The sequence below is a fragment of the Typopeltis vanoorti genome, chromosome 19, assembly GCF_054136105.1.
Source record: "Typopeltis vanoorti isolate ZY-2024b chromosome 19, IOZ_Tvanoo_1.0, whole genome shotgun sequence".
In the NCBI taxonomy this organism is placed as follows: domain Eukaryota; kingdom Metazoa; phylum Arthropoda; class Arachnida; order Uropygi; family Thelyphonidae; genus Typopeltis; species Typopeltis vanoorti.
In genome coordinates, this window is record NC_143567.1 from 83,249,269 (window position 1) to 83,277,173 (window position 27,905).

The 27,905-nt window shown below is 35.3% G+C and overlaps 1 protein-coding gene across 1 annotated transcript in view; it reads left to right on the forward strand.

The window, feature by feature from the left end:
- Positions 1-27,905, forward strand: part of LOC150096303 (calcium/calmodulin-dependent protein kinase type II alpha chain-like) — a 736,535-nt gene that overhangs the window by 524,722 nt on the left and 183,908 nt on the right. The window contains exon 14 of the mRNA XM_090409027.1: positions 11,719-11,772. Coding sequence (XP_090265153.1) covers positions 11,719-11,772 — 54 coding nt within the window. The remainder of the gene's footprint in view (positions 1-11,718; positions 11,773-27,905) is intronic.

Below are 27,905 nucleotides of genomic sequence, written 5' to 3' on the forward strand. Positions count from 1 at the left end.
AGCATTAATTAACGTTATCTTTCCGTAATAATTTTTTCTTTACTCTCCACATAGTGAAAGAATTCTTTGGGATTTTTTTTTTCAGTAGATTTCTAATCATAAATATGATTTTATGTTTTTTACCATGCTGGTAACCCTTCTTGCCTATGTTTTGTACTCCTAATGAGCTTGCAGACTACTTTATTTCTTCTATACCCTCCACAATATTTTCTTTTCTTGCAACTCCTACTACTCATTCATTTAACTACTACCTGGTTTATCCCCTTCCTCTTGAATACCCAGTCTGCTATTGCTTCCTTCAGACATCCTTCCATTGCAGATTCTTATGCTATGGCATTTCTTTAAGCTGCTTCCTAAGCTTCTTGTAATCACCTGCCAAGTGGTTCTTCAAATAAATTAAAGATTCCAAGAAATTATATTCTTGATTTAATCCTTTATCCAAGTCTAAGTAAACAATGTTTGCATGTGAAATATCTTCATGAATGGGCTACTTGTATATAGAGGTTAATGACCACTTCGGTTGCCTTAGTATCCCAATGCAAAACACATGCACCCTTTCAGATTGTATAATGCAATGCATTATGGGAAGAGCTACTACCCAGATTGGTTTTGACCTTTATTGAGATATGTTAAAGTGCAGGGATACCTCTCCAAAACCTCTAATAATAGTCACTCTAAATTTCACTGAATGATCTTAAAGGATTACTATTAAACTCATTACTCCTGATCTGAATCACTCCAGAACAGGGAACTTGGAAGTGGCACCACTCAGTGACAGACAAAAACCTGCCACCAAGCAGAGCCTCTCTACTTCCCAGGAAGCAAGCCCAAAGATGAACATTATTAAATGTCATCAGTGGAAGCCAGACCCAGAAGGGATACCAAGGTTCCTTATCCTTATAGTCCTTATAAGGACTGGCTTTAAGGGGCGAAGCAAGAATGCTTTTCATCTTCCCCGTTATCTGTAGAGGACAGTGTAGGGATAAGGTGTTATTGAGCTATTAAAGCTCTGATCATGCAGTAGGGTAACAGCAATATCCGAGCCTCAGTTAGAACTTCATTGGTCACAGCATTGCCATCCATTACCCTCCAAGGGTATTAATCACTGCATCTCATGGTCGATGAATTCCATCTTTTGTTTCCTATTGCTGGATACCAAGGTTGAAGTAACACAGAAATCATATATTACCCATATACAAGTAGTCATAAGGTGTCACATCTTATTTTTAGAATACACTGGATTAAAGATAGACATTGAAAGTTTTTTAGCTTGGTTATACTATAAATTAATAGATGCCAAGAAATTATATTCTTCAACCTATTTTTAATATAAAATTCCAAATGTTTGTCATCCTCCCAGTCTAAACTGCATAGTCAGCCTGCTGGCTTGGAGGAAATATGGACAAATCCTCTAATGCTATCATCATGTCTAACACACTCACACCCTAAGTACTATCTCTTGTCCGAGTGACATTTGTATGACATAGTAACACATGCTGGATATAGATATGGACAAGTAACACATGCTGTTTTAAGTAATTATTATTATTATTATGCCATAAAAAAATTCATCTTGATGAGCAAACTATTTTTGAGGAAGAATAAAATATCCATTTCTGACCTAATGAGCAAACTAATATTGGTGCAAATATGAAGTTTCTGAAAGTAATAGCATTGCAGTAACAAATGGAGTTTATTTCACTATTTAGAGTTTGCTATGATATTGTAATGGTTAAAGAATAAACAAAGGCCATCTTTTTCTTTTATTATACATGTGATTATGTCAGTACCAAGGCAAATCATAACAAAGGTAAGGCAAGCCTTTTGTGCTTTATAATATTGTATCTTTCAACAATTTTCATCCTAAGAACAGAAACAGATTTCTATTCTTAGTCAGTACTATTCATGTACAGGATGATCAAAATTAAAGTATTCCTGTTTAAGGCCTTGTGCAGTGATCTTAATGCTGCAAAACTTTGCTGGAATACATTGTGCATCATGCAGAAGCGATATCTGAGGGAAAAAAAAAAGTAGTTCCAAAATTCCCCACCAGGGTACACTGTATGATGTACCAAATGTAGATTATTATTATTATTATTATTATTATTATTATTACGGGCAACTCCAGGGAGTCCTTAGACTCATCGCACACAAATATACGACATTCTCACAGTATCTATCATACCTTGCCTTGAACTCACTCACCGTCATAGCACCCCCAACAGACTCTGGCAGCTTATTCCACTCATTTACCACTCTAAAAGTAAAGAATCCAGCTCTAACACCCTTGCTAACCACATTCTTGCCCAGCTTCCATAGGTGACCTGACCCCTAGTTCTCCCACCACCAGTCCTGATCTCAAAAATATCCTCTGAATTAATCCTATAGAAACCCTTTAGCAATTTGAATGTCTCAATCATATCTCCCCTTTTTTGCCTATCAACTAATTTCTGCAACCCACAAATCTATGATATTGTAATGGTTAAAGAATAAACAGAGGCATCTTTTTCTTTTATTATACATGTGATTATGTCAGTACCAAGGCAAATCATAGCAAAGGTGAGGCAAGCCTTTTGTGCTTTATAATATTGTATCTTTCAACAATTTTCTTCCTAAGAACAGAAACAGATTTCTATTCTTAGTCAGTACTATTCATGTACAGGATGATCAAAAAATAGATATAATAATTCTTTTATGTGTGTAAGAAGGAGAAAAGTGACACAAGCATAAATAACACATTTTTATTCACTTTTATTATGCATTCATTTGCTGTACTGTTCATTGTACTGTCCTTCCCAGTATGTGACAAACTGGATCCTTTGCAAGTGTGTTCAACTGCTGAACGCAGCTGGTCTGGACTGATATTGCATGCATGCTGTGTTATGAAATTCCCAAGGCCAGAAGAAACTGGGAGATAGATCAGGTAAAACAAGATGACTCTGCAGTGGGAAACGCACAGCTGATTATTCTAGCTTCTGCGAAACATTCTTGAAAAACCTCCTGTATGAATCAACTGATGTATGGAAGTGGGACATCCTGCATGAAAATGACTGAATCCATGCACAGGTGCTGCTGCTGTAGCTTTAGCACAACAAAATTGTTTATCATATTGCGATACTTCTTGGAAATAACGAAGCAGGTCACAGGACATAGCTAGCAAGTATCCTCAAAGAAGAATTGCCCAATGATAAACAAAGCTATAAACCCACACTAGTCAGTAACTTTGGGTTGTAAAGGAATTTATTAGATTGCATGAGTTTTTGCATAGCCCATACCCAGCAATTGTGGGTATTCAGGTGAAAGTGAGCCTCATCTTCCCATAAAATCATCCACAGCCAAGCAGCATCCAACTTTACTCAAGCAAGGAATATTAAAGTGAATGTCAGTCAACTTTCAAAGTCCTATGGGTGCAACTCATGTGTCAAGGCTATCTTCATTTGGTAGAAATGCAGAATCTTCCATAGAATATTCCAGACAGTTGTGTAAAGCACATCCTTGTGTTTTGATACAGCACATGCACTGTAAGAACCAACACTGTTATTCTTTGTCGTCTCCACAATGGCAGTAGCAACTCCATTCATTGTGAACTGATTGGTTTGCAACTTCTGCCAGATCGAACTCCCAATGATCCCATTTCTTCAAAACAGCTAATTATTCGTCGCAGAGCACATGGAGATAGCGGACCTCATTGATTCAGGCAACAAAATTCGCAGTTGTTTAGGTAGTGCAGCTTCACAAGAAAAGCATGTTGGGCAAGGTTAGCACCATCACTGTGGATGTTCTTATTATTATTAACATCCAACCTCCATGGAGTCAGAGACTCATTGTGGAAGGTACATACTGTTACACCAATGCTCATCCAACCATGTCTTAAAATGATTCATTATGTCTACATTCACAACACACTCAGGCAATACCTTCCACTCACCAACCACTTTCCATGCAAAGAACCTACTCCTCAATCCTCTACTCACACCCCTCTTTATACAGTTTCCAGCGATGGCTTCTTGTTCTACCTCTCTCATTCTATGAAAAATCTCTTCTATGTCAACCTGATAACAACCCCCTAACTAGCTTATGTCTCAGTCATATCCCTCCTCCTATTGACGAGGCTTTGCAATTTACATTTTCTCAATCTTTCCTCATACTCCACATTAAATTGACCACTGACCACCTTTATGAATCTTCTATGTACCCTTTCCAACATATCCTCATCACCATGAAAACCCGGTGCCCAGATCTATTCACAATAATCCATATGAGGCCTGATCAAGGCCTAATCTCTTATCGGATAATGGCAATGATGAAATCTGAATCATTTCCATTATCCGATGTGATGTCTTCACAACTTGTGCAATGTGGCCCCTGAATTTCAGGTTCTTGTCCACCACCACTCCCAGATCTCTCATTTCTTCTACCTCCTTGAAAGTTTCCTCACTTTATATCCCTCACTTTGCATCCCATCATGGCTTACCAAATTTCAAAATCTTACACTTTGCAACATTGAACTGAGAATGAAGGGAAAAAATCCATCTTTTGAAATCCTTCTGGTACCTGCCTAGTTGTATTATATGCAAATTCCATGCATTTGATGTTTACAATGCCCCTGGTTGTGAATTTTGGAACTTTTCTCCCTCCCGAGATACATTATTATTATTATTATTATTTTGTGACACCTACAAGGAGTCCAAAGACTCATCGAGGAGGGCACCTACTCTACTACTCTCCATCCCCATCATCTACACCAATGCTATCTACTGCTCACCACCACCACCACTAGCATTTTTTGTCTGTAAATTGCATGACCCAAAGGCTGATTTGTCTATATGCAGGACAAAAACCTGAATTTCTGGGAGAAAAAAACCTACTATATCCATATGAAATCAGCTAACTCACCTTCAATTGAAAAAACTCATATACAGATTCGCTTTTGCATGATGCACAATGTATTCCTGCAAAGTTTTGGTTTGAATTGCTGAATGGTGCTCCACAAGGATTTAAACAGGGATAGTTTAATTTTGATCACCCTGTAGTTTGATAAAGGATATTCAGTTGTTTGTCAATGATACAGAATTACAAGAAGTGATACTCATGCTAAGTTTCTTTGAGATACCAGTCCTTTAACCACCCAGGTCATCACATGGATGAAATTATCAAATAATTTATGCTTCATATCCATGTTACTTCAATAGTATCCAAAAGTTATTTCACTTTTAATGGACACTGCACATCCTTATTTTTATTAATGTCTAAGCACATTAAACTAGTCTTCTTCTTCTCTTCAAGGATTAGGCATTTGCCTGTTCTGGCTTCACTGGTCTTTCCATCTTGCAGCTGGTCTTCCTCTCTCTCATTCTCTCTCTCTCTCTCTTTCCCTTTGGTCTGCATCTATTCACCTCTTTTGGTAACTGATATCTTTCCATCCTAAATAGATGTTCTTTCCATTTCTCTCTATATTCCTTGATATTTTCATTTCCATCATAAATATCTAATTCTTTTCTGATGTCTTCATTTCTTATTATTATTATTACCCCAAGACCTCATGGAGTCAAAGACTCATCTGGGAGGTCCTTTTATCACACACACACACATATCTCATCATACCGTGTCTTAAAAACACTCAAACTCCTTGCAGACACTCTCAGGCAAGGCATTCCAATCATTCACAACTCTGCACGAAAAAAACCTGCCTCTCACTCCCCCTACTCACACCCTCTTTATACAGTTTCCAGGGATGAACTCTGGTTCTCCCCTGATCTCCCACTATTCTCTGTAGAACTTCTCCACCATTGATCTTATAACAATCCCTTACCAACTTGTAGGTCTCTATCATATCTCCCCTCTTCCTCCTGTCCCCCAGACTCCGCAAATTACATCTTCTCAATCTTTCCTCATACTCAACATTCCAGAGGTCAGAAACTACCTTAGTCAGTCACCTTTGGACCCTTTCCAACATCTCTTCATCCATCTGAAAACCCAGTAACCAGATCTGGGCACAATTGTCCATGTGTGGCCTAATCAAAGCCTTATACAATGGAACAAGAATCTCCCTACTTCTATACTTCAGTGTCCTCCGCATCATTCCCAGAAGCCTTTGTGTTGTCTTCACAATTTTGACGATGTGTCCCCTATATATTAGATCCTTATCCACTATCACCACCAGATCTCTTATTTCCTCTACTTCGATGGCTCCACTAGTGACTCCTTTTCCTGGATATCGCACCCCCATACACAACTTGATGATACCTATCAGATAGCCAGTTTCCAATGCAATGCACTAATCTAATATCCAACCCCATCTGCTCTAGTTTGACTGTCAACTTATCACGAGGTACTCTATCAAAAGCTTTTGTGAAATCCAAGTATATTACTGTGTATCGTTCTCCTCTGTCCAAGGAAGCAGTCACTTTATTGTAATAAGTGAGTAGATTACTAAAACATGATCTCCCTTTAGCAAATCCATGCTATCCATCAAAGATAATACCATTGTTGTCAACCCAACTCTGGATCCTAGTTCTCACAAGCTTCTCCAACAACTTAACCACAACATCTGACACACAGATAGGCCTATAGTTTGATGCTTTAGTTCGATCACCTTCTTTATGAAGTGGCACAATCTTGCCCTCCTTCCACTCCTTAGGAACTTGACCAAGTGCAAGACTCGTATTAAAAAAATATGTCAAGGCAGGTGTCAACTCTCTGGCGCACTCCTTCAGAATACGTGGTGATATATTATCAAGTCCCACAGCCTTATTTACATCTAGTTTACTCAACTCCCCATATACCTCTTGCTCACTTACAGTCAGTCTCTCCTCCCCATCATCAACTGCTCTCAATCTCTCCATGAAGTCACATTCACAGGATTGAAAGATCTTTATGAACTGCTCATTAAGTATCTCCACCACACATTCTGCAACAGCTGTCTTTATACCAAATTTCCAATCAGCATCATCCTTCCATAATCATTCTTTCTTTTGCTGGCTACATATCGAAAGACTCCCTAGGATTCTTTTTGTCTTCATTAGCTAACTGCTGTTCATACCTCTCTTTAGCTACTCTCACCAACCAAGTCACCCTCATTGCCTAGTCTTTGTAGACTTCATGAAATTGGTTCTTTCCACTTCTCTTATGCTGCCTCCACAATGCCCTTTTTCTCTGTATCGCATGCTTAATCTCTTTATTCATCCATCTCACACATACATGGTTATATGGTCCAATTTTGTGCATCTTTTAATTGCTCTTAAAAATCTCATCTCTGCAGCTTGTATTTTACTTGTACTTGTATCAAATTAGTCAAATAAGACTGGTATCTCAAAAACATACAAGTGTGGTTGTTTTATGTTGCTACATACATGTTTTCAGTTTCAAATAGGTATCGTATTGATGGACTACATTCGAAGAAGGATTTTATGTCAAAGATTTTTTCTTCAATGAAAATGAAAATTGTAAACCTTTATATGATTGTGAATGGACTGAGATAATCCAAAACTTTGCTCTATACATCTTTACATCTTAACATGAAACTTTTTTAAGCTACCTCTGGTCTCCAGTAAGCAGGTAGGACTCTCATATTGGGCAGTGAAATTCAACTGCTACCTATAAAGATTTTCACAAATAAAGATCACAAACATGCAAGTGTACAGTGGGATTTTAACCTGTGATCTTTTAGTTAAAGTGGATCAGCCTGGTAGGCTAGCCCTCCTAGCTACCATACCATAGGTTTACAACCTTTTGATGGGTGAGAGTGACACTAAAAAAAAAAAAAAAAAAAAAGTTGACGACTCTAGATCTGAGAATGATAATTCTCAGATCTAGAGTCGTCAACTAGATCTGAGATAACACATTTTTGCTATGAGGACACTGACAAAGAGAGAGAAAAAAAAACATGACCATGATCAGACTGAACCTGCACTGTTGTGTACACATTTTATTTCCTGGCTTGTGTAGTGACCTGGAATTGTAGTTATGAGGAGAAGTTAAGAGAATATAATTTTAAAACATTTAACATATCTTCAGTTCAAAGAAAATAATGAAGTAAAAATTGTAACAAAGTAGTTCAGAAATCAGAAAAGTATTAGGCTATGTTAATTAATTTAAGAGAATCTGATACTTACTTTTATTCTTCATCACTGCTGTCAAAATTGCAATAATTCAGCAAGAGTAAAATTTACTCATGAAATATTAACAATAAGATTGGATAGGATACTTTATGTTCCCAAAACATGAAGTACAAACTGTATTTTCAGCAGAAGAAATCAATATAATTATTCATAGTGTATAAACAATGAAACACAAGCCACTCATGAGATATACAAAATGGAAAGGCTATGTTACCTATTAGTAATTGCAACTTTCTTTTTAAGTTATGTTATTTTATGGAACTTGACCAATATTTTCTATCATTTTTATCTGAAAGGAAAAAAAAATTATTATTACATTACATGTATTATGTACAAAAGGCACTCAAACCAACCTTGGCCCAATATGTTAAATAGAATTATAAGATTATTATTAGTAGTACTCAATTTACCACTTCAGAAATAGAAAATTCTTATGTAGATGTATCCCATTTTTTGGATCATCATTTTAGGGCAGAGGAAAAAAAAAAAAAAAAAATATAGTGTAAAAAAACTATTAGTCTCGCCATGATTATTTGATCTGCTAGGATCAGAATCCCTTTTACTAAATTTAACTTCTTTTTTTTTGTTTGCTAGTTTATTTACATTTGCTGTTTACCAATATAATTATAATTTTTTTATTTTTTTATGTGGTGGAAGAAGGAAACTTTATATATTTCTTGAATGACTGGAGGTTGCAGTTCTTGGGAAATGCAGTATAAGAAATACTATTTCAAAGAATAGAGAGGTAAATGGAATGAAAGAGGAAGATGAGAAATTGGTTCGTTTTGAAGCTGGACAGAAGATGGATGTTGACTAGCACCTGCTTTTGTGTTTTTACCTTTTTAGTGGAAAGTGGAGGAATTATGTTGATCAGTGTAGCAGCACTCACAAAAATATCTATAGAAAAGACAAGACAAAATAATAAAATCTTTGAGAAAATAACTTGAGTGCATCTGAGGAGAAGGTGGGGGGAGATATCCATTAACCAGATCACCGACTTCTGCATAACATCAAGCATGTCATTTGATTTTTCCTTTTACAAGCATTAACCACCATGTGAAAATAGTCTTATAAGGATGAATGGGTTTTGAGATATATTATGAGATATAATGCTAACATTATATACATCTGAAAATGTCAGTACAGGTGAGAAATAGTATCGTGAATGGAAATGGACACTGGTTTTGGAGACTGAGGAAGTGATGGATGTGATGTGTTTTTACAGGAAAGGTTAGAAGTGTGAGTCATCTTAGGAACACAAATCTGATCTACTCTGGAAATGTATTATCAAGGATATGGGAGGATGAAGTGAGACCTTCTTGTAAAAAATAAGATGAGACTTTGTTTTGATAGTCTCAAAGATCACAAAGTTGTCCTTGCCCTAGTGAAGAATGGCAAAGAGATCAGTATTTAAGACATTGGTCATAGAAGATCTTAAAGCTTGAAATGATTGAACACTACAAGATTTGTGAAATGAAGAAGAGAAATGGAACGTATTGTCAAAACTATGTATAGGATTTGAGAATAGTGAGAGGTAGTAATTTATGTATAGGAAGAAGAGAATAGGTCAAGGTTTAAATATTTGGGATATTTCAGCATAGTTAGATAAATATGAAGAAAGAAAGCCATCCACACATGATACATAGTGAATGACCAGAGAGGAAACCTAGTTGCAAAAGATAGAAAGTAGATCAATAAGAATGTAGTTTAGTGAGAAGATCTTGTCAAACAGGACATTATATGTTCTTTTTTGACATGGTGTAGTATAGAGATGTAGTACAAGTTCTAGGGCATGTCCACTAACCTCTGGACATGCCCTAGAGCTTATGTCCAGAGGTCAGTGAAGCTCTGCTATAGATCAAGAATAGTGGCAATATCCATATTTGTAGTCAAAAAGTAGTTACTGGATCTCTAGGTATTATAGAATGGACCTGCTGATAACCTCCATTATTGCAGTGGGATAATAGTTCTTGTTGATTTTTATCTCTGTATTTGGGAGGCTGGTATAGCCTGCTTTCATACTGTAGGATAGATACTAAACAAATATGAATTCTTGTAAAGATGATATATAGATTGAGTGTTAATTCTGGAACACAAACTTTGTCTACTGTTTAGAGTGATATCATGATCAGAAGACGTATCATACTAAGATATTTAGTATTTTTATGATTTCTTACTGATGAAATACCAGAGGAGGCATACAGTGAGCTTTATTTAGTATATGTGGAGAAAATGTTGCCTTGGTCATCTATGATGCAGCCGTTGAATGAACTTTGCTGCACATTTCCTGTTCCTTCAGCAGCTCTCAGAATTTTTACTATTACATTTTTGTAATAGCAAATTTTTTTAGTTACAAGAAAGATCATGATTTCAAATGCTTATTGAAACTATTAAGGAGTTCAAAAAATTGGTTTTAAAATGAGTTTGAAGGTTTGTTTGTTGCATTTTCATTTAGAATATTTTCTTGATATGCAAATACGGTGGAAGATCAGCACAATAGCAGATTACATTGGTATTAACAATTGGCATATCATGTATGACAAAACCAATCATTTAAAAATAAGTGAATAGGAATTTCTTCAAACAACAGTAGGCATTTGGCATAAAATTCCCTTTTATCTCAATATTCTTTCATTCTATTCAAAAATAAATCTTATTCAGCATTTCAGTTAAAAAATACATTAATGATTTGAGCAAATAACAAATACCTGTTAGATATAGATATTTTCCTGATTTGTGAAAAGACTTCATCACTTAATCAAAAAAAAAAAAAAAAAAACTTTCGATTTTATGAAATCAGCATATTAAATCTCAATATACTGTATTATTCAAATACACATTCTATATCAATAAAATTTGATTTGTAAATTGTGGTTATTAGAGCAGAATGTTTTAATAAATACCAGAGGGGGGTGGACATACATCTCATTGTATGCCTTCTGGTATTTTGTCAGAAAGAAATCATAACAATCAAAAATTATATACCCAAGTACTTGGGATATATATATATATATATTTTGCACATATCCAATTGTTATTATGGAATATAAAATTTATTTCAACTCCTAATAGAACTTTACATCGAGAGTAGTTGTTTTAAGCAGCAGAACAAAAGTTCCTCAACTGATGTTAATTTTAGCTACAATATTAAATTAAAACTGTCACTTTGTTTCCTATATGTGGCCAAACACAGCTCTCTTGATTGAGTTGTTTAATTATATAGAATCAGCTTCAACTTATCCTTGTTTTATTATGTTTATTTATGCATGTTATTTAATTTGGTATATTGTTTATGTTAACATACATTTTGCTATTTTAGATTTTTTTTTTAATTTCATTTAATATAATAAGTGAAGAAGTGCTTTAAAGATTGATTTTAATTTTACAATTATTTATGTTATTTATTGTGATCTTAGAATAGTTTTTTTCATTGCTTGTTAGTTTTCTTTTGTACCTGCCGAATAATTGGATATTTCCTTAATGTAAATTTTTTTTATAATGCACTCTAAACACAAATTTCCTTCCTGCCAGCATCACTCACAACCCTTCCTCTCTTCTGCTTCATCTATTTCTATTCCTCTTCCCTTCTCATCTTCAGACAGTAGTTACTCAGGACCAGAGAGGAGCAAAACTGTTATTCAAGTAGAACAAGGTAGGGAATTTCTGTTTAATTATAATGGTTCCTTGTGTTAGTGGTTTTTGCATATATAATGTGCTTCCTTGCATGTTTATTTGTGCTTAAAAACTACTATTTAAGGAAGTCTCTGTTTGCATGTGCTGTGTTTACAAAATGTACAGAAAAATGTATTAAAAAATATCAGCTGGTGAGCATAATCTTCCAGTAAAATAATCTTGTATGCATTTATTTGCTATGTGAACCAGTATGTCTTTAATATTTAAGATGTATAAATATATATATATATATATATATATATATATATATACTAGTTGGTGTGATGTGTATAATTTCAATCAAGCAATCTACTATACTGTCCTGTTCCTTTTAAGAACCAATGCATGCTTAACATTTATAGTGAAGTGGCATAGTTTGTAACTTAAAAATAATTTCCTTAATTGCTGATTATTATTGACGTAGGAAAATAAATATGGTTTTCAGCACTTTATGTTGAAAAGCTGGGCGGTTTTTCAGTATAAAATACCAAAAATAGCTGCAGGATGATATAAAGTTTACAAAAGACTATCATTACTTAGTCAACAGTTGACTATAGCTTGTTTTCCACTGTGTGTGTGTTTCTAATGATGACCTTAATGATAAAAAAACATTCAGTAGTTATTTTATTTTAGTTTAAAATAAAGTTATTACTGTAACGCAGTAGACATCTCCATAATTTTTACACTTGTTATAATACAAAAGTATGGTGGGGGGGGTCAAATAAGAAATGGTCACAGTTTAGTTTTGAGCAGGATAAAAATGAATAACATATTGAAAAGAAAAAGATTTAAGGATTCTAAGTTACTTATTACAATAAAGTGACTGCTTCCTTGGACAGAGGAGAAGGATACACAGTAATATACTTGGATTTCGCAAAAGCTTTTGATAGAGTGCCTCATGATAAGTTGACAGTCAAACTAGAGCAGATGGGGTTGGATATTAGATTAGTGCATTGGATTGGAGACTGGCTATCTGATAGGTATCAACAAGTTGTGTATGGGGGTGCAATATCCAGGAAAAGGAAAGTCACTAGTGGAGTGCCTCAGGGATCTGTTTTAGGGCCATTACTATTTAACTTGTATATTAATGATATTGGCGAAGATTTGGATGGAGATATTCAGTTGTTTGCAGATGATGCAAAGTTGGGAAGAACCATAAAGAGTAGTGAAGATGTTGTGGCCTTGCAAGAAGACTTGAATAAATTGAGTGATTGGGCAAGCAAATGGGGGTGTGAGTTCAATGTTGCAAAATGTAAGGTTTTAAAATTTGGAAAACAAAGATGGGATGCAGAATTTATGCTTGGTAAGAATATATTGTTGGAAGTAGAGGAAATAAGAGATCTGGGAGTGATAGTGGATAAGGATCTAAAATTTAGGGGTCACATCGCCAAAATTGTGAAGACAACACAAAGACTTCTGGGAATGATGAGGAGGACACTGACGTGTAGAAGTAGGGAGATTCTTGTTCCATTGTATAAGGCTTTGATTAGGCCACACATGGACTATTGTGCCCAGATTTGGTCACCTGGTTTTCAGAAGGATGAGGAGATGTTGGAAAGGGTCCAAAGGCGACTGACTAAGGTAGTTTCTGACCTCTGGAATGTCGAGTATGAGGAAAGATTGAAAAGATGTAATTTGCAGAGACTAGTGGAGAGAAGGAAGAGGGGAGATATGATAGAGACCTACAAGTTGGTAAGGGGTTGCTATAGGATCAATGGTGGAGAAGTTCTACAGCGAATAGTGGGAGATCAGGGGAGAACCAGAGGTCATCCCTGGAAACTGTATAAAGAGGGTGTGAGTAGGGGAGTGAGAGGCAGGTTTTTTTCGTGCAGAGTTGTGAATGATTGGAATGCCTTGCCTGAGAGTGTGGTGTCTGCAAGGAGTTTGAATGTGTTTAAGACCCAGTATGATGAGATGTGTGTGAGATAAAAGGACCTCCTAGATGAGTCTTTGACTCCATGAGGTCTTGTTTAATAATAATAATAATAATAATAATAATAATAATAAGTTCTAAGTTTAATAGTTTTCAGAAATACACTATAGACTCAAATATACAAACATTAGTGGAGAAAAAATGCAACAATTTGAAAACAATGAACAAACTTTTAAGACATAGTATACTCAGAAGAAAAATGATTGATTCAGCCAGAGAAGCATTACAGAATTCTCTCAAGGATTGATAAAAATGAGAACTCCGTGGTGAACTTAAGTAGTTAAAGAGGCAGGCAGTCACATAAAAGAAGAATGCATGGCATGCTGAAAGTTCCCAGCAAATAAGTTAAATGTATTCTGGGGAAATACTAAGAAAAATGTAAAAAAGTGAAGCATTGCGCAAAATTAGGTAAAAAAAAAGTCATTATTACTATTACAAGGGTATCTCCATGGAGTCAAAAGATTCATTGAGGGAAACCCACACTAACCTTTATATACACAATACCTGTCATACCTCTCTTTCACTGTCAGGACACTCACCACTAATTTTGGCAGTCCATTCCACTCAGTCACTCACTCATCCATTTCAGACAAATTATAAAGACTATAACTGTGTTAGAAATAATTACTTGAATTTCCTGACATTTCGATCTTCATATTAGGGCATCATCTGGTACGCATACATATACAGAGACAAGCAGTGGCGGCTCGTGGCTTGAAATCGTGGAGGTGCTGCAACTTTCAAAATATACATACACACTATAAGTACAGTATATACGTGTTTGGATAAAATATCAAAGCCGACTGCGCCATTGTAAAAGGGGGAGGGGACTGTTTATTGTTTTTTGTTTGTCTATTTCGCCATCTTTGCTGTTTCTGGATCTCTATTATTAACCCCTTTCTCTTTCTTGTGTCCTGTCGACGCTGCGACATTGTAAATATATCGTCACTTAATTTTATACATTCCCTTTTTATACTCTAGATTCCTACCTTCTGTATTCTATACTCCTACCTGAGAGCAATGGAAATATTTATTTAAATTTATGACTGCACCATCCATGCCTCGATATGGTGCAAGAAATATAGTACTTCCAGTAGGTTATTAAATCTTTCGCAACAAAATCTCTTTATCATCCCCAAGTTATCAGTTTGCTTTGCAGTCCTGGCCCTTTTCTCACTTACTATTTATATGAACATTTCCTGCTTAGGTTCAATTTTTATTTTTGAATCATTGCATTGCAAAAGACAAGAAAATGAGACCAAACCATTATGTACTAATATATAAACAAAATTTAATTAATGATCTAATAGTTACTATACAATACATGAATTCAAAACTTCATTCATACAAGAAATTCATTAATCTTGAATAATTACTCAAATGTAATACTTAGTGAACTCTCTTATTTTTTTCTCTAATTAAAATCTCAGATAATGCATTCTATATCACAAATACTAAATATTATTCACACAGAACAAGAAATTTCTAGGTACACATTAACAATCGGAATTAGTCATCAACCATGCACTACACACACATATTATGACTCTTAGATTCTCATCATAAGGACTTAATTAATTGACTGATAATCACATTGGCATATTTCATTTGTTTTGATTAGAACAGCTCTGTGATGTGATAATAAGCAATCAAATTAACACACATTACTTAGTGAACTCTCTTATTTTTTCTCTAATTAAAATCTCAGATAATGCATTCTATATCTCAAATACTAAATATCATTCACACAGAACAAGAAATTTCTAGGTGCGCATTAACGATCGTAATTAGTTATCACCCATGCACTACACACACACATTATGACTCTTAGATTCTCATCATAAGGACTTCGTTAATTGACTGATAATCACATTGGCATATTTCATTCCCTTTGATTAAAACAGCTCTATGATGTGATAATAAGCAATTAATTAACATACATTAATCAAAGGAAATCTTAATTAGCCCAATCTTTCTTAGGGAAATTAACTACGCTCACGTTAAATTCAATAATAATTTTTTCACAAATCTATGAGCGTTTCATGTACCTTAAACCACTATTTTTCTATATTAAATAATTCAGCAGTTCCTTGAGGGGAATTCTCTTAAATCACAAACATAAAATATTTAACATTCAGACTCACATGGGTCTCTGACTGTCTTGCATACGCCTTCCCTTCTTGTTTCTTTTCCTTTTCTTTTCCAGGGCTTCAGGGGTTTCTTCTCTGGTCTGTGTTTTCTTCTTTTCCTTGATGGGAGTCACAGGCAGCACTATTGAGGGATCGCATCAGCCATCGGGATACTGGATAGATTTCCTCCAGCGTCTTGAACTGACCGGTGAGGAACTGCGTAGGTTGGCAGGCATGCACGTACTCAGAGTGGCAAGGCTTGAACCAATACGACAAAATTTCCCCTTAGACTGTAACCTCCAGTTTATCCTTTGCTTTGGACTGGAAACTCCCTTCGTGGATGGACTCCCACCTCTCCCCTCCAGAACTAATCGACACCTCGACTTCTTGTGGACAGATCACGCAAGATGAAAACAGGAAGCTCTTCTCAACAAAATTCCAAGCCTTATATTCTCAATACCCCTGCACTTTGGTTTAAGTTTATTGGACCCCAAATGTCCCCATACATGTCTTGCGCATAGTTACGAGAATCCCTTACAACAGCACGTGACTGGCGGTTCTCGAACTTTCGCGGACAAATCCTATTCTTCCCCTTTGATGTCCTTAATCCGGCTACGTGGCCTACGGGACTTTCCGACTGATGGAGGCCGTCCCTTTTCAATACTGACCTTGAAGGACACCTGCTACAGGACTCGTAAATACGTTTCAAAAGGAACTGTCGAATTACAGACACTACCCTTGGTTTCAAACATCCTACTTTTGCTCTGAAACAATGAGCGAGTTAATTCCTTTTGGGCTTATTTTGATCTTTATACAAAGTTTAAACATACAAAACATAGATACATTATATACAAGGTTTTTAAGGTGTGTTCCTACAGTAAAAATCGATGTACTAGAGATTTTATTAATTTTCGTAACATCGTACAGTTCCCAGCAAATAAGTTAAATGTATTCTGGGGAAATACTAAGAAAAATGTAAAAAAGTGAAGCATTGTGCAAAATTAGGTAAAAAAAAGTCATTATTACTATTACACGGGTATCTCCATGGAGTCAAAAGATTCATTGAGGGAAACCCACACTAACCTATACACAATACCTGTCATACCTCTCTTTCACTGTCAGGACACTCACCACTAATTTTGGCAGTCCATTCCACCCAGTCACTCACTCATCCATTTCAGACAAATTATAGAGACCATAACTGTGTTAGAAATAATTACTTGAATTCCCTGACATTTCGATCTTCATATTAAGGTCATCATCTGGTACACATACATATACAGAACAAGCAGTGGCGGCTCGTGGCTTGAAATCGTAGAGGTGCTGCAACTTTCGAAATATACATGCACACTATAAGTACAGCATATACGTGTTTGGATAAAATATCAAAATTATGATAAAAAATTTAAAAAAAATTAAACATGAAAAAATATTGTTTATTATCGATAAAATTATACAGTTTGGTATAATTCAAAATTACTTAAAAATAAAATATATATTCTTCTTGTTTTTGTTTCATGAAAAAATATTGTTTATTATTGATGAAATTATAAAATTTAGTATAATTCAAAATTACTTAAAAATAAAATCCATTCCTTTAATTACAATTAAAGGAATGGATTTACAATTTTTGGAGATTACAATTAAATCCTTTAATTGTAATGTCCAAATATTTAAAGAGACGGAGTAAACATGATAAGCACTACGAACACTCTACTACTGGTGCAAACTGCATATAAACAACAGTGGAACTGTGCGATGAACAGTGCCGCATTACACTAATAGCTCGCATCTCACTATGATGTGCATATGCTTGTGCACGTAGCAATATGACACTGTGGTAAATACAATGCTGCTAGCGTCCTTCGCCCTTCAAAGTGCTACAAGATGGATTTTTATTATTTTTTATACGAAATAAGAGAATTGTATAGGATTGTTGATGATAAAATTAAATATTACAAGTAAATATAAATAAATTAATAAATATATTTATATATCGATAAAAATTGGAGGTGCTGCAGTTTCGCAGTGCCTGTGCACGAGCCACCCCTGGAGACAAGCTATATTATATTTCAAACAGTATGCCAAAGAGATAATGATTTGATCAACTGTTATTCTAATAGCTTGACTTCTAGGGGAAAAAAAATCCTACCTCAAAGCCATATTCTATTTATAACATTATTAGAGAACAAATTCATATAGATAGTTTTATTACAGCAAAAGCGGTGTCCTAATTTAACATGAGAATTGTTCTAATAGAGTTAAGATCCTGAATTACTTACATTCCTATTTATAATTAACTCTTAGATGAAAAGGTTATGTGGGTAGAATGTATACCTTCCATATTCTTAAGATTTTTAGACCATCATTATTGTTAAGATTAGGGTGGTTGATAAGAATTTCACAAGCCTCCTTAAATTTACATTCATACCAAGTTTGGTGTGATGTAAATTTAAGGAGGTGCCTTTCAAGTCAGTTCTATTTATAGTATTCAGGTCATGATCAGAAGGGCCAGATTTACCATAGTTATTAAATTAATGTGCCGTTTATGTTCTTTTTTTTTTTTTTTTTTTTGATAGGAGTAATGCATCCTGTTTCACCTGTATTGGGCAAATTACAGGTGCAGTGAATACTGTATACTCCAGGGTGGGCCAGCAGAGGAAGTGGATCCTTGGATGAGTTGAATAAGTGCTTTAATTTTGCAGGAGGTTTAAAGGTGGCATTAAGGTTGTATTTCGGTAGTATTCTGTTTATTTTATCTAACGGTGAGCCCATAGCTGTGTCTTCTTTTTGTAGGTAGAAAGTGTTTTGCCACACAAAATAGTCAGAACATAGTACATGTGCAAAGAGCACTGTGATATTAGGTGGAAATTTGTCCTGTAAAAGAAGAATTGTGTCATTGATTTGGATACTTGTGAAAAGGGCAAAGACATCAAAACTGACTCATAAATCACTTTTTTTTTTCAGTGTGATGGCTTTAATTTTGTTTAAAAAGTGTTGTGTGTTTTTAATATAGGAGGGGGAAGGACCTACCAACTCCTTGAATGTTGACACTGGTTTCTTGTCTAGATGATAATTGAGGTTGTCTAAACCTTCAACTATCAACCGGAGCAGTACATTCTGCTTTGCAAATCTGCAGTAAACCATACGTTTTTTATCCGATTAGTTGGGTTATAGTTAACAAGTTGATAGGTGTTGTTTTCTGAGACTAATTAATTCATTTTTTCCAAGTATGTTGTTGAGTTTAAAATAACAATGGCACTGCCTCTATCAGCTCTACTGATTACAATGTCCTGATTTCATTTTAAAGACTTCACAGCTGCCAATTCAGATTTGGTTAGGTTGCTAGTTATTGTTTTCATATTATTTAAAATGTTCGAGGTTTCCAATTGTATTTTATCAGCTATGGTGGTTGGGAGAAATCTTAAGCTTCTTTCAATGTGGTATATAAAATCTAATTTGTTAATAGTCCTGAGTGCCACAGCAAAGTTTAAGCCTTTACTAAGCAGTGAGAGTTCACCATTGTTTAGGGTGTAGTTAGAAAGGTTGATTTTATGACTGTTCATTGAAGGCTCCTGTTATCATTTAATTCTGATCCTCTCTACTTAGTAGGTACCTGTTATTGTTATCATTGGCTTGTGGTTTGCTGTTTTCATTCAATGAGGAGAAACTCGAGAGAAAATATGTTGTTATAGACCAGGTAATGTGCATGATAGTGAGTATGAAATGTATAATCAGATTAGCCAAGTAAATAAGAAAAGATTGATCATTATGGACGTTTTAATTATGGCAATATAGAGTGGAATGATGAGATTGCAACTGGAGGTAGAGAAAATGAGTTTCTTGAGTTTTTGAAGGATAATTACCTCAGACAGTATGCAAGAGAGAGCATACGAGGATTGAGCGTCTCTTGGATTTGGTCATCTCATCAGAGGATGTAATTATAAACGAGGTGTCAAATCACCCACCAATTGGTGAGGTCCTCACACTACTGGCAACCACCCAGGTAATCCTGGGTGGTTGCCAGCAGTGTGAGGACCTCTGTAAGAAAAGGATATATGGAACTACTAGGGGAGGGGGTGATTATGAAGAGCTCAGGAGACAGCTTGCAGGTATAGTATGGAATGAGGAGTTAGCTGGAAAAGAGATCAATGCAGCTTGGTCGATTTTCAAAACTATCTAGTAGATGCAATGTCTAAATGTATTCCAAGGGTGAGAAGGTTAAATAAGGTAGGTGTGAATGGATGAATAAAGAGATTAATGCGATACAGAGAAAAAGGACATTATGGAGGCAGCATACCAGAAGTGGAAATAACCAATTCCCTGAGGACTACAAAACCAGACAGGGCAGGTGACTTGGTTGGTGAGGGTAGCTAAAGTGAGGTATGAACAGCAGTTAGCTAATGAAGCCAAAAAAGAATCCTAAGGAGTTCTTTCGATCAGCAAAAAAAAAAAAAGAATGATTATGGAAGGATGACATTGATTGGAGAAAATGGTATAAAGACTGCTGTTGCAGAAGAGTAACTGCAACAGTTGTGGTGGAGATACTTAATGAGCAGTTCATTAAGGACTTTCAATCTTGTGAATGTGACTTCATGAAGAGATTGAGAGCAGTTGATGATAGGGAAGAGAGACTGACTGTAAGTGAGCAAGAGGTGTATGGGGAATTGAGCAAACCAGATGTAAATAAGTCTGTAGGACTTGATAATATATTACCATGTATTCTGAAGGAATGTGCCAGGGAGCTGACGCCGGCCTTGACATATTTTTTAATACGAGTCTTGCACTGAGTCAAGTTCCTAAGGAGTGGAAGGAGGACAAGATTGTGCCATTTCATAAAGGAGGTGATAGAACTCAAGCATTAAACTATAGGCCTATCTGTGTGTCAGGTGTTGTAGTTAAGTTGTTGGATGTGAGATCTAGCATCCAGAATTGGGTTGGCAACAATGGTATGATCTTTGATGGACATCATGGATTTGCTAAAGGAAGGTCATGTTTTAGTAATCTACTTACTTATTACAATAAAGTGACTGCTTCCTTGGACAGAGGAGCGAAAGGATACGGTAATATACTTAGATTTCACAAAGGTTTTTGATAGATTACCTCATGATAAGTTGATAATCAAACTAGAGCGGATGGGATTAGATATTAGATTGGTGCATTGGATTGAAGACTGGCTATCTGATAGGTATCAACAAGTTGTGTATGGGGGAGCGATATCCAGGAAAAGGAAAGTTACTGGTGGTGTGCCTTCAAGCTGAACTTCAACTCCCTTCCACCATTACCTCCAAGTCCCTAGCCTCATCAATTTCCTGTAATCCAGTACCATCCGTGTGATACATAGCGTGCAACCTTTTCAACCCTGAAGTGCATAACCTTACAGTTTGCAACATTCAATTATTAATCATTATTCTTCACCCACAGTGCCAATTTATTAAAATCATCCTGTAGGATGCTACATCACTAGGATACTTATCACATTTATCAGTTATTGCCCTCCCCAGTTTTGCATCATCAGAAAACAATTGAATATTCTACCCCTTAAATCTTTTCCTGTATCATTAATATGAAAATAAAACAATTCTGGATCCTAGTTCTCACAAGCTTCTCCAACAGCTTAATTTCAACACCAGCCTCCAATCCAATCCCTGCTGAGGTACTCCACTTGTGACCCTCATTTTCCTAGATTCCACACACCATATACTGCTCTCTGGTGTATATCTATCACACACACCCCACTCCCCCATCCATGATACCAGCATCCTATCTATTATATTTGCTCCCAGTTTTGTAAGAGTTTTCCATGCAGCATTTTGTCAAATGCTTTTGCAAAGCCTAGCTGTAGCCATTTCCCTTATCTAATTGTTGTCACTCTATTATAAAATTTGAGTAAATTACTAAAACAGAACCTACCTTTTACAAAACTATCTTGCCCAGAAAAGAGTATTGTATTCCTATTCACCCACTGCTGAATTTTAACTTTTCCAATATTCTAACCACATTAGCTTGAACAATTTCATCACTTCTCTTGCACATTCACATAACACACAGGCTGTCATGCCATCCATTTCCACTTCTATATTTACATTGATATTTTTTCAATATGCTCATCACCTCCTGTTCATCTACCTCCCTTTTGACATAAGACTGTTACATCAACAACTGTAACATCTCCACCCATACGATACACCTTTGCAAAGTGATCACTCAGCAACTCAACTATAGTTTTTTTGCTTCTGTCACCTTTCTACCATCACAATTGATTCAAGTCATTCTTTCATAGTCATTCTTCCTCATACTTGCTACATGATGAAAAAAATCGTTTGGATTTACTTTGGCCTGCTTAGCTAATTTTCTCTCATAATTAGATTAGCCTTTCTTGCTTGCTTTTTATACTACTCACAAGAATGCTAATCTCCTTGTTTGTTATATTTTCTCCACAATGTTTTCTTTTTTTGTGGCTTTTACTTTATATTCCTATTCATCCACTTAATCCCTGCTTGGTTTATCCTCCTGACTGTGGGTATTCAATCTGACACTGCTTCTCCAAAACATTCCCTGACCACTTCTCATGCACGAATGGCATTCTTTCTGTGTATCTTCTCAAGCCATGGCTCTGCCCCAAGATACCTCCTAAGTAAGTCATAATTACCAGCTTTATAGTTCAACATAAAACCCCTTCTCCTTGAGAGAAAATTCAACATGTTTAGCAACCTCCCAGAACACGGCTTCATGGTCATGGGAAGAATTTGCTAAGAAATCAGAAGATAAATATCAGAAAGGTAGTAAAATATTCTTGAGGCTGTTGAAAATTCTTAGAAGTTTAGAAAAGAATACTCGGAGATGAAGAAGATGACATAAACTGAAGATAAATATATTCTGGATGTCTGGAGTAACTACTTTGAAAGATTGTTAAATAAACTAAGCAATGACAGCACAGAGGTAGAAAATATTCAAGGGGAATTCATATCAGTACATGAAATAGAAAAAGTCATCAGAAACACGAAATACGAAAAGACATTTTGCATTTCAGATTAGATGATATTCAACCAGAAATAAAATGCTGAAATGCAGGAACCACAGAGGAATTTTCCTAATGATTGTTCCATGTAAGATTTATACAGTCATACTTGGAAAGAGAATAAGAAAAATTGTGGAAGAGAAATTTGAACTAATTCAAGTAAAACTAGGCAATATAGGGGTTTTCTAAATCAGGTTTTTACTTTAAGATTAATAGTTAAGAAATTACACGTATTTAAGTTTTGTTTCTGGAAAAGCCATATGATAAAGTCCCAAGAGAAAAACTGTTCAAAACACTACAATTATAATGTGTAAATGAGACATTATACAGAGAAATACATAATCTATATTTATTTTCTTTTATTTATTTTATATAATCTATATACATTCTTATCTTACACATATCATATGATGTGTAAGACAAGAATGCTCACTATCTCCACTATTATTCTTCATCTATATGGATGGATCACTTTAGAAATAAAGCTGCGTTAAACTTGATATTAAAATTGTAAATAGTAAACTCAGCTCCTTACTTTAAGCAGATTATGATGATGGAGTTTATATTCTCATGGCTTGTAGTTTTCATAATTATTAACTTAATACTGGCAAAAAAAACACTTAAAAAAGTAAGATAATTTATAATGAGTATGTAGATTTTTCAAACAAAAACGAATGTGACAAATGATGAGTAACACTGTGATAGGTCGTGATAATATACGAGGGTGGTCTGAAAAGTTCTAGGCTTAACAATGAAAAAACGGATTTATAATTTCAAATTTTTTTATTTTTCAACATAATCTCCCTTAAGACTAATGCATTTATCCCAACTATGTTCCAGCACCATTATCCCATCTCTGTAGTGGTTCTCAGTAAGATCTGCAAAATACCCCTCTACAGCTGCAATCACCTCTTGATTCGAAGAGAAACGCTGACCAGCGAGGAAAAGTTTTAGTTTTGGAAAGAGATAGAAGTCTGAGGGAGCCAAATCTGGGGAATAGGGTAGATATTCCAACAATTCATAGTGCAGATCTCTTAATTTTCCCATTGCCAAAACACCTTTGTGGGCAGGTTCATTGTCTTGATAATAGGTGATTTTTTTTCTTCTGCAAACCAGGTCTTTTCTCACGAATTTTTCATCTAGTCTGGTTAAAAGATAGGAATAATATTTCCCGGTTATTGTTTTACCCTTTTCAAGATAATTAATAAACAAAATGCCTTTAGCATCCCAAAACACCGATGCCATGACCTTTCCTGCTGATGGAACTGATTGTCTTTGTTCTTTGATGCTGAACAACCAGCTTCTGTCCACTGTTTTGACTGCTGTTTGGATTCTTGTGTGTAACGATGAATCCAAGTCTCATGTATAGTAATAAATCAATGCACAAAATCAGTTTTATTCTTGTTAAAACACTCCAAGCACTGTTCAGAGATTTTCATGCGAGTGCATTTTTGATTTGCTGTGAGCAAGCATGGCACCCATCTTGCGCAAAGCTTTTTCATTTGTAATTCTTCATGCAAAATATATCCTACACGTTCTTTTGAAATGCTTATAGTCTCAGCAATTTCATGCACTTTGACTTGCCAGTCATTCAATACCATATTGTGCACTTGTTCAATGATTTCTGGTGTTGTTACACTTTTTGGATGTCCTTCACGTGGATCATCTTCAAGGCTGGTATGGCGCATTTAAACTCTGTAGCCTATTTCTTAATTGTCAAAAACGAAGGAGAAGAATGCCATAAACTTTTATGAACTTTGAATGAATTTCTTTTGCCGTTAAACCTTCTTTTACAAAGAATTTTATAACCACACAATATACTCAATTTTTTCCATTTCAAGGGATACAGACAACACTTTTGCTTCAGGCAGCTGTATAAAACAAACTACTTGATAGAATGATTTGCAATTTCACATGGATGCTGATGACAGATGTACCAACTTGGAAAAAAAAAATCTTGCTGATAGTGTTGCCATCTATGGTCGAGACCAAGAACTTTTCACACCACCTTCATAGATAGTTAAACCATCCAATTTTGCTGCATATGTTAGTGGCTTCTTCTGGGTTAGCAAGAACAACAAAATACAATAACTGGCAGACATGAACCGTTACATAACTAAACTGAACATGTAGGAACTGTTACACAAAAGTAAAAAAACAGAAACATTTGGAGTGTGGAACATAGCATGGATCAGTCATTGTTCAGTAGGTGTGCATGATAGTTATCAGAAAAGTTAAAGACTGACCTGTGCAAAGCTCTAATGAGTGACTTCCAAACATCATATAAAAATCATTCCCTGGTTTGTATTGAGTGTGCCTTGTGCATGGATAACCATCATAGACTCTTGGATGCTGCGGACACTGTAGTTACCTTTTATGTAAGGCATGGAGCTCTTATCCCATTCAATATCGTGGTGGGTGTGGGAGAAATGTAAAGCTAGTCCTGACCTGTCTTCTCCATTGTCATTAACATCTTCAATATGCTCTTTTTGTCTAATTTCAAAACTTCTAGATCCTTGCCCTGCATAAGGCCACAAAAACATTGAATATTGTAAATTCCCGGATGTTTGTTGAAATTATTGTGGTCTTTAGGTGAGTATAACAGAGCTCGTATGGTCACAATAGACTTGAAAGCTACTCTTATGTTATGAGATTTCAGGAGATTGGCAATTTTTAGAGAAAATGTACCATTATAAGGGATGGAAACCAAGGATCTGTAGTGAATGGCAGGAATTTGTTGTGGACCATGAGTAGAGAATAGTATTCTTTGTACCAATTTCTTATAATATCCATTGCTCACCAATAGGTGAAAAAGAGAATGCAATTCTTCTTTTAGTGTTTCTTCATTTCCTGTAATAGAGATTGCCCTTTTTTTCAGCCTATGTATAATACCTAATTTTAGCAGTATATGGTGCAATGAAGAGAAATGTAGGTAACAACCTGTATAGGTGGGCTTACAGTATACGTTAGGAGAGAGAGAGAGAGGGCTCCTTCTACTTGTTTTGAAATTCAAATATCTAGGAAAGGTACTTTTCCTTCATTTCAAGTTCTAAAGTGAATTTAATTTTATGATGGAAAGAGTTAATAGATGAAAGAAAATCATGTAAACTCAGCCAAACTGTGTTTCCAGATTATAAATATGACATCTACATACCTCCACCAGAGTGACAGTTTTGGATTTATAGATAGCAGGAAATCTTTTTCAAAGGTTTCCATGAATAAGTCAGCACATGGAGAAGATAACACACTTCCCTTTGCAAGGCCAGATAGTTATTTGTAGATTTTTTCCATTTTTGGAAATAATTTGAGTTGAGACAATGTCTAAATAGTTGAGAGATGTCAGGAGGGAACAGATCATCTACAGGAACAGTTGAACAAAGATACATCTAGAATAGATGTATCTTTTCAACCAATCTTTGTTCAATCAATAGTCTAAATAGAATATCTAGCTAGTCTAGATATTCTATCTAGACTAGCTAGAATATCCTTTTGTGAGATAGAAATTTCTCCTAGGTTCTCTACAAAATGTTGCAAGTTTTTGATGGAGTACGTATGACTGATGTGCTCCTTTCAAAGATTGGCTAGTAAGAAGCAAGTATCTAGAAGATTAGCAAGTAAGTGGGCAAGTATCTAGAAGATTAGCAAGTAAGTGGGCAAGCTAATACCATCTACGATCGGGCAAAAGGAATATTAGTTTTGTGTACCTTGGGCATTCCATATATTGCCTTTATCACCCATAAGTATTATAATATCTTTGTTCTTTAAATTCGAAAGAGCTATTTTTTCTGAGAAATTTATGTTATTTTTAGGATGAAAAGAAGAGAAAAGGATCTTGGTCTTCAATCTAATGTCATTTGCAACAGGTCGAAGTAGAAAGTAAAAGGCCTTTTCTCCGCTGCAAATAATATCTATTTTAGGAATGTGCTCTAGCATGACAGCCAAGTTGAACCCTTTCTTTAAAATGCTAGCTACCGCTGATGTCATATTATGATTAGAAATGTTAAATAGTAGTTTTTCATTGGGAAGAGTAACTCTTGGGACGAAATTTTTCTCGTACATATCATCAAATTTTTTTATTTGTCTGTTTTTGGAGGCTAGAAAAATGTTATTGTAAGTAGAGCTGATCATATTTTCTAAACAAGACCATGGGTCGGTATCTCTGCAGTTAAATAGAGTATGGTAGAAGTGAAGATGCAATGAATCAACTTGTTGAAAAGTAAAAACTTTGGAATTATATTATTGCTCCTGCATCTTTTCAAAAATATAAGTTGATTCAAAAGTTTGGCTTTCTTGCATTTTAATTGTTCTAGTTTATGCACCTTTCTTTATACTTCCCTCTCAAGCCTGTTCATGATGAGTACGTAGATTTTTCGACCAAAAACGAAGGTGATAAATCATAACTAATGTTGGATGTAATAGGTCATGATAATTTAGATAGTTATACCACATATATGCTAGTGGCTTCTTATAGATTAGAAAGAACAAAAAAATATCATAAGCAGTAAACATGAACTATTACATAACTAAAACTGAACATGTAGGAACCATTACACAAAAGTAAAAAACAGAAACATGTAGAGAGTGGAAGATGGCACGGGTCAGCCATTGTTCAGTAGATATGCATGATACTGGGCAGAAAATTTAAAGAGTCTAGGATGGTAAGTACACTCAAAGGATAACAGGGAATGATTTTATGTGATTTAATTGGATATAGGATTGGTGAGGAGAGTGACTAAGTTGGTGATTAATATAAAAAATGCTCCCTACATTGATAGATTGAGAGCTTGTGGATTGCAGAGGTTGGTTGATAAGTGGAGAAGAGAGGGTATGATATATAATAAATTTAGTTTAATCCTTTATCCAAGTGTGAGCAAACAAAGTAATAATTACATAAAGGGGGCTCCAAGATTGATGTAGCAAATTACCGATCGATCAGCATATTAGGAGTTGTTGTCAAAGTATTAGAGAAGTTGGTCAAGAGCAAAATACAGGAATGGATAGATGGAAATGAGATACTGTATGGGGGGGGG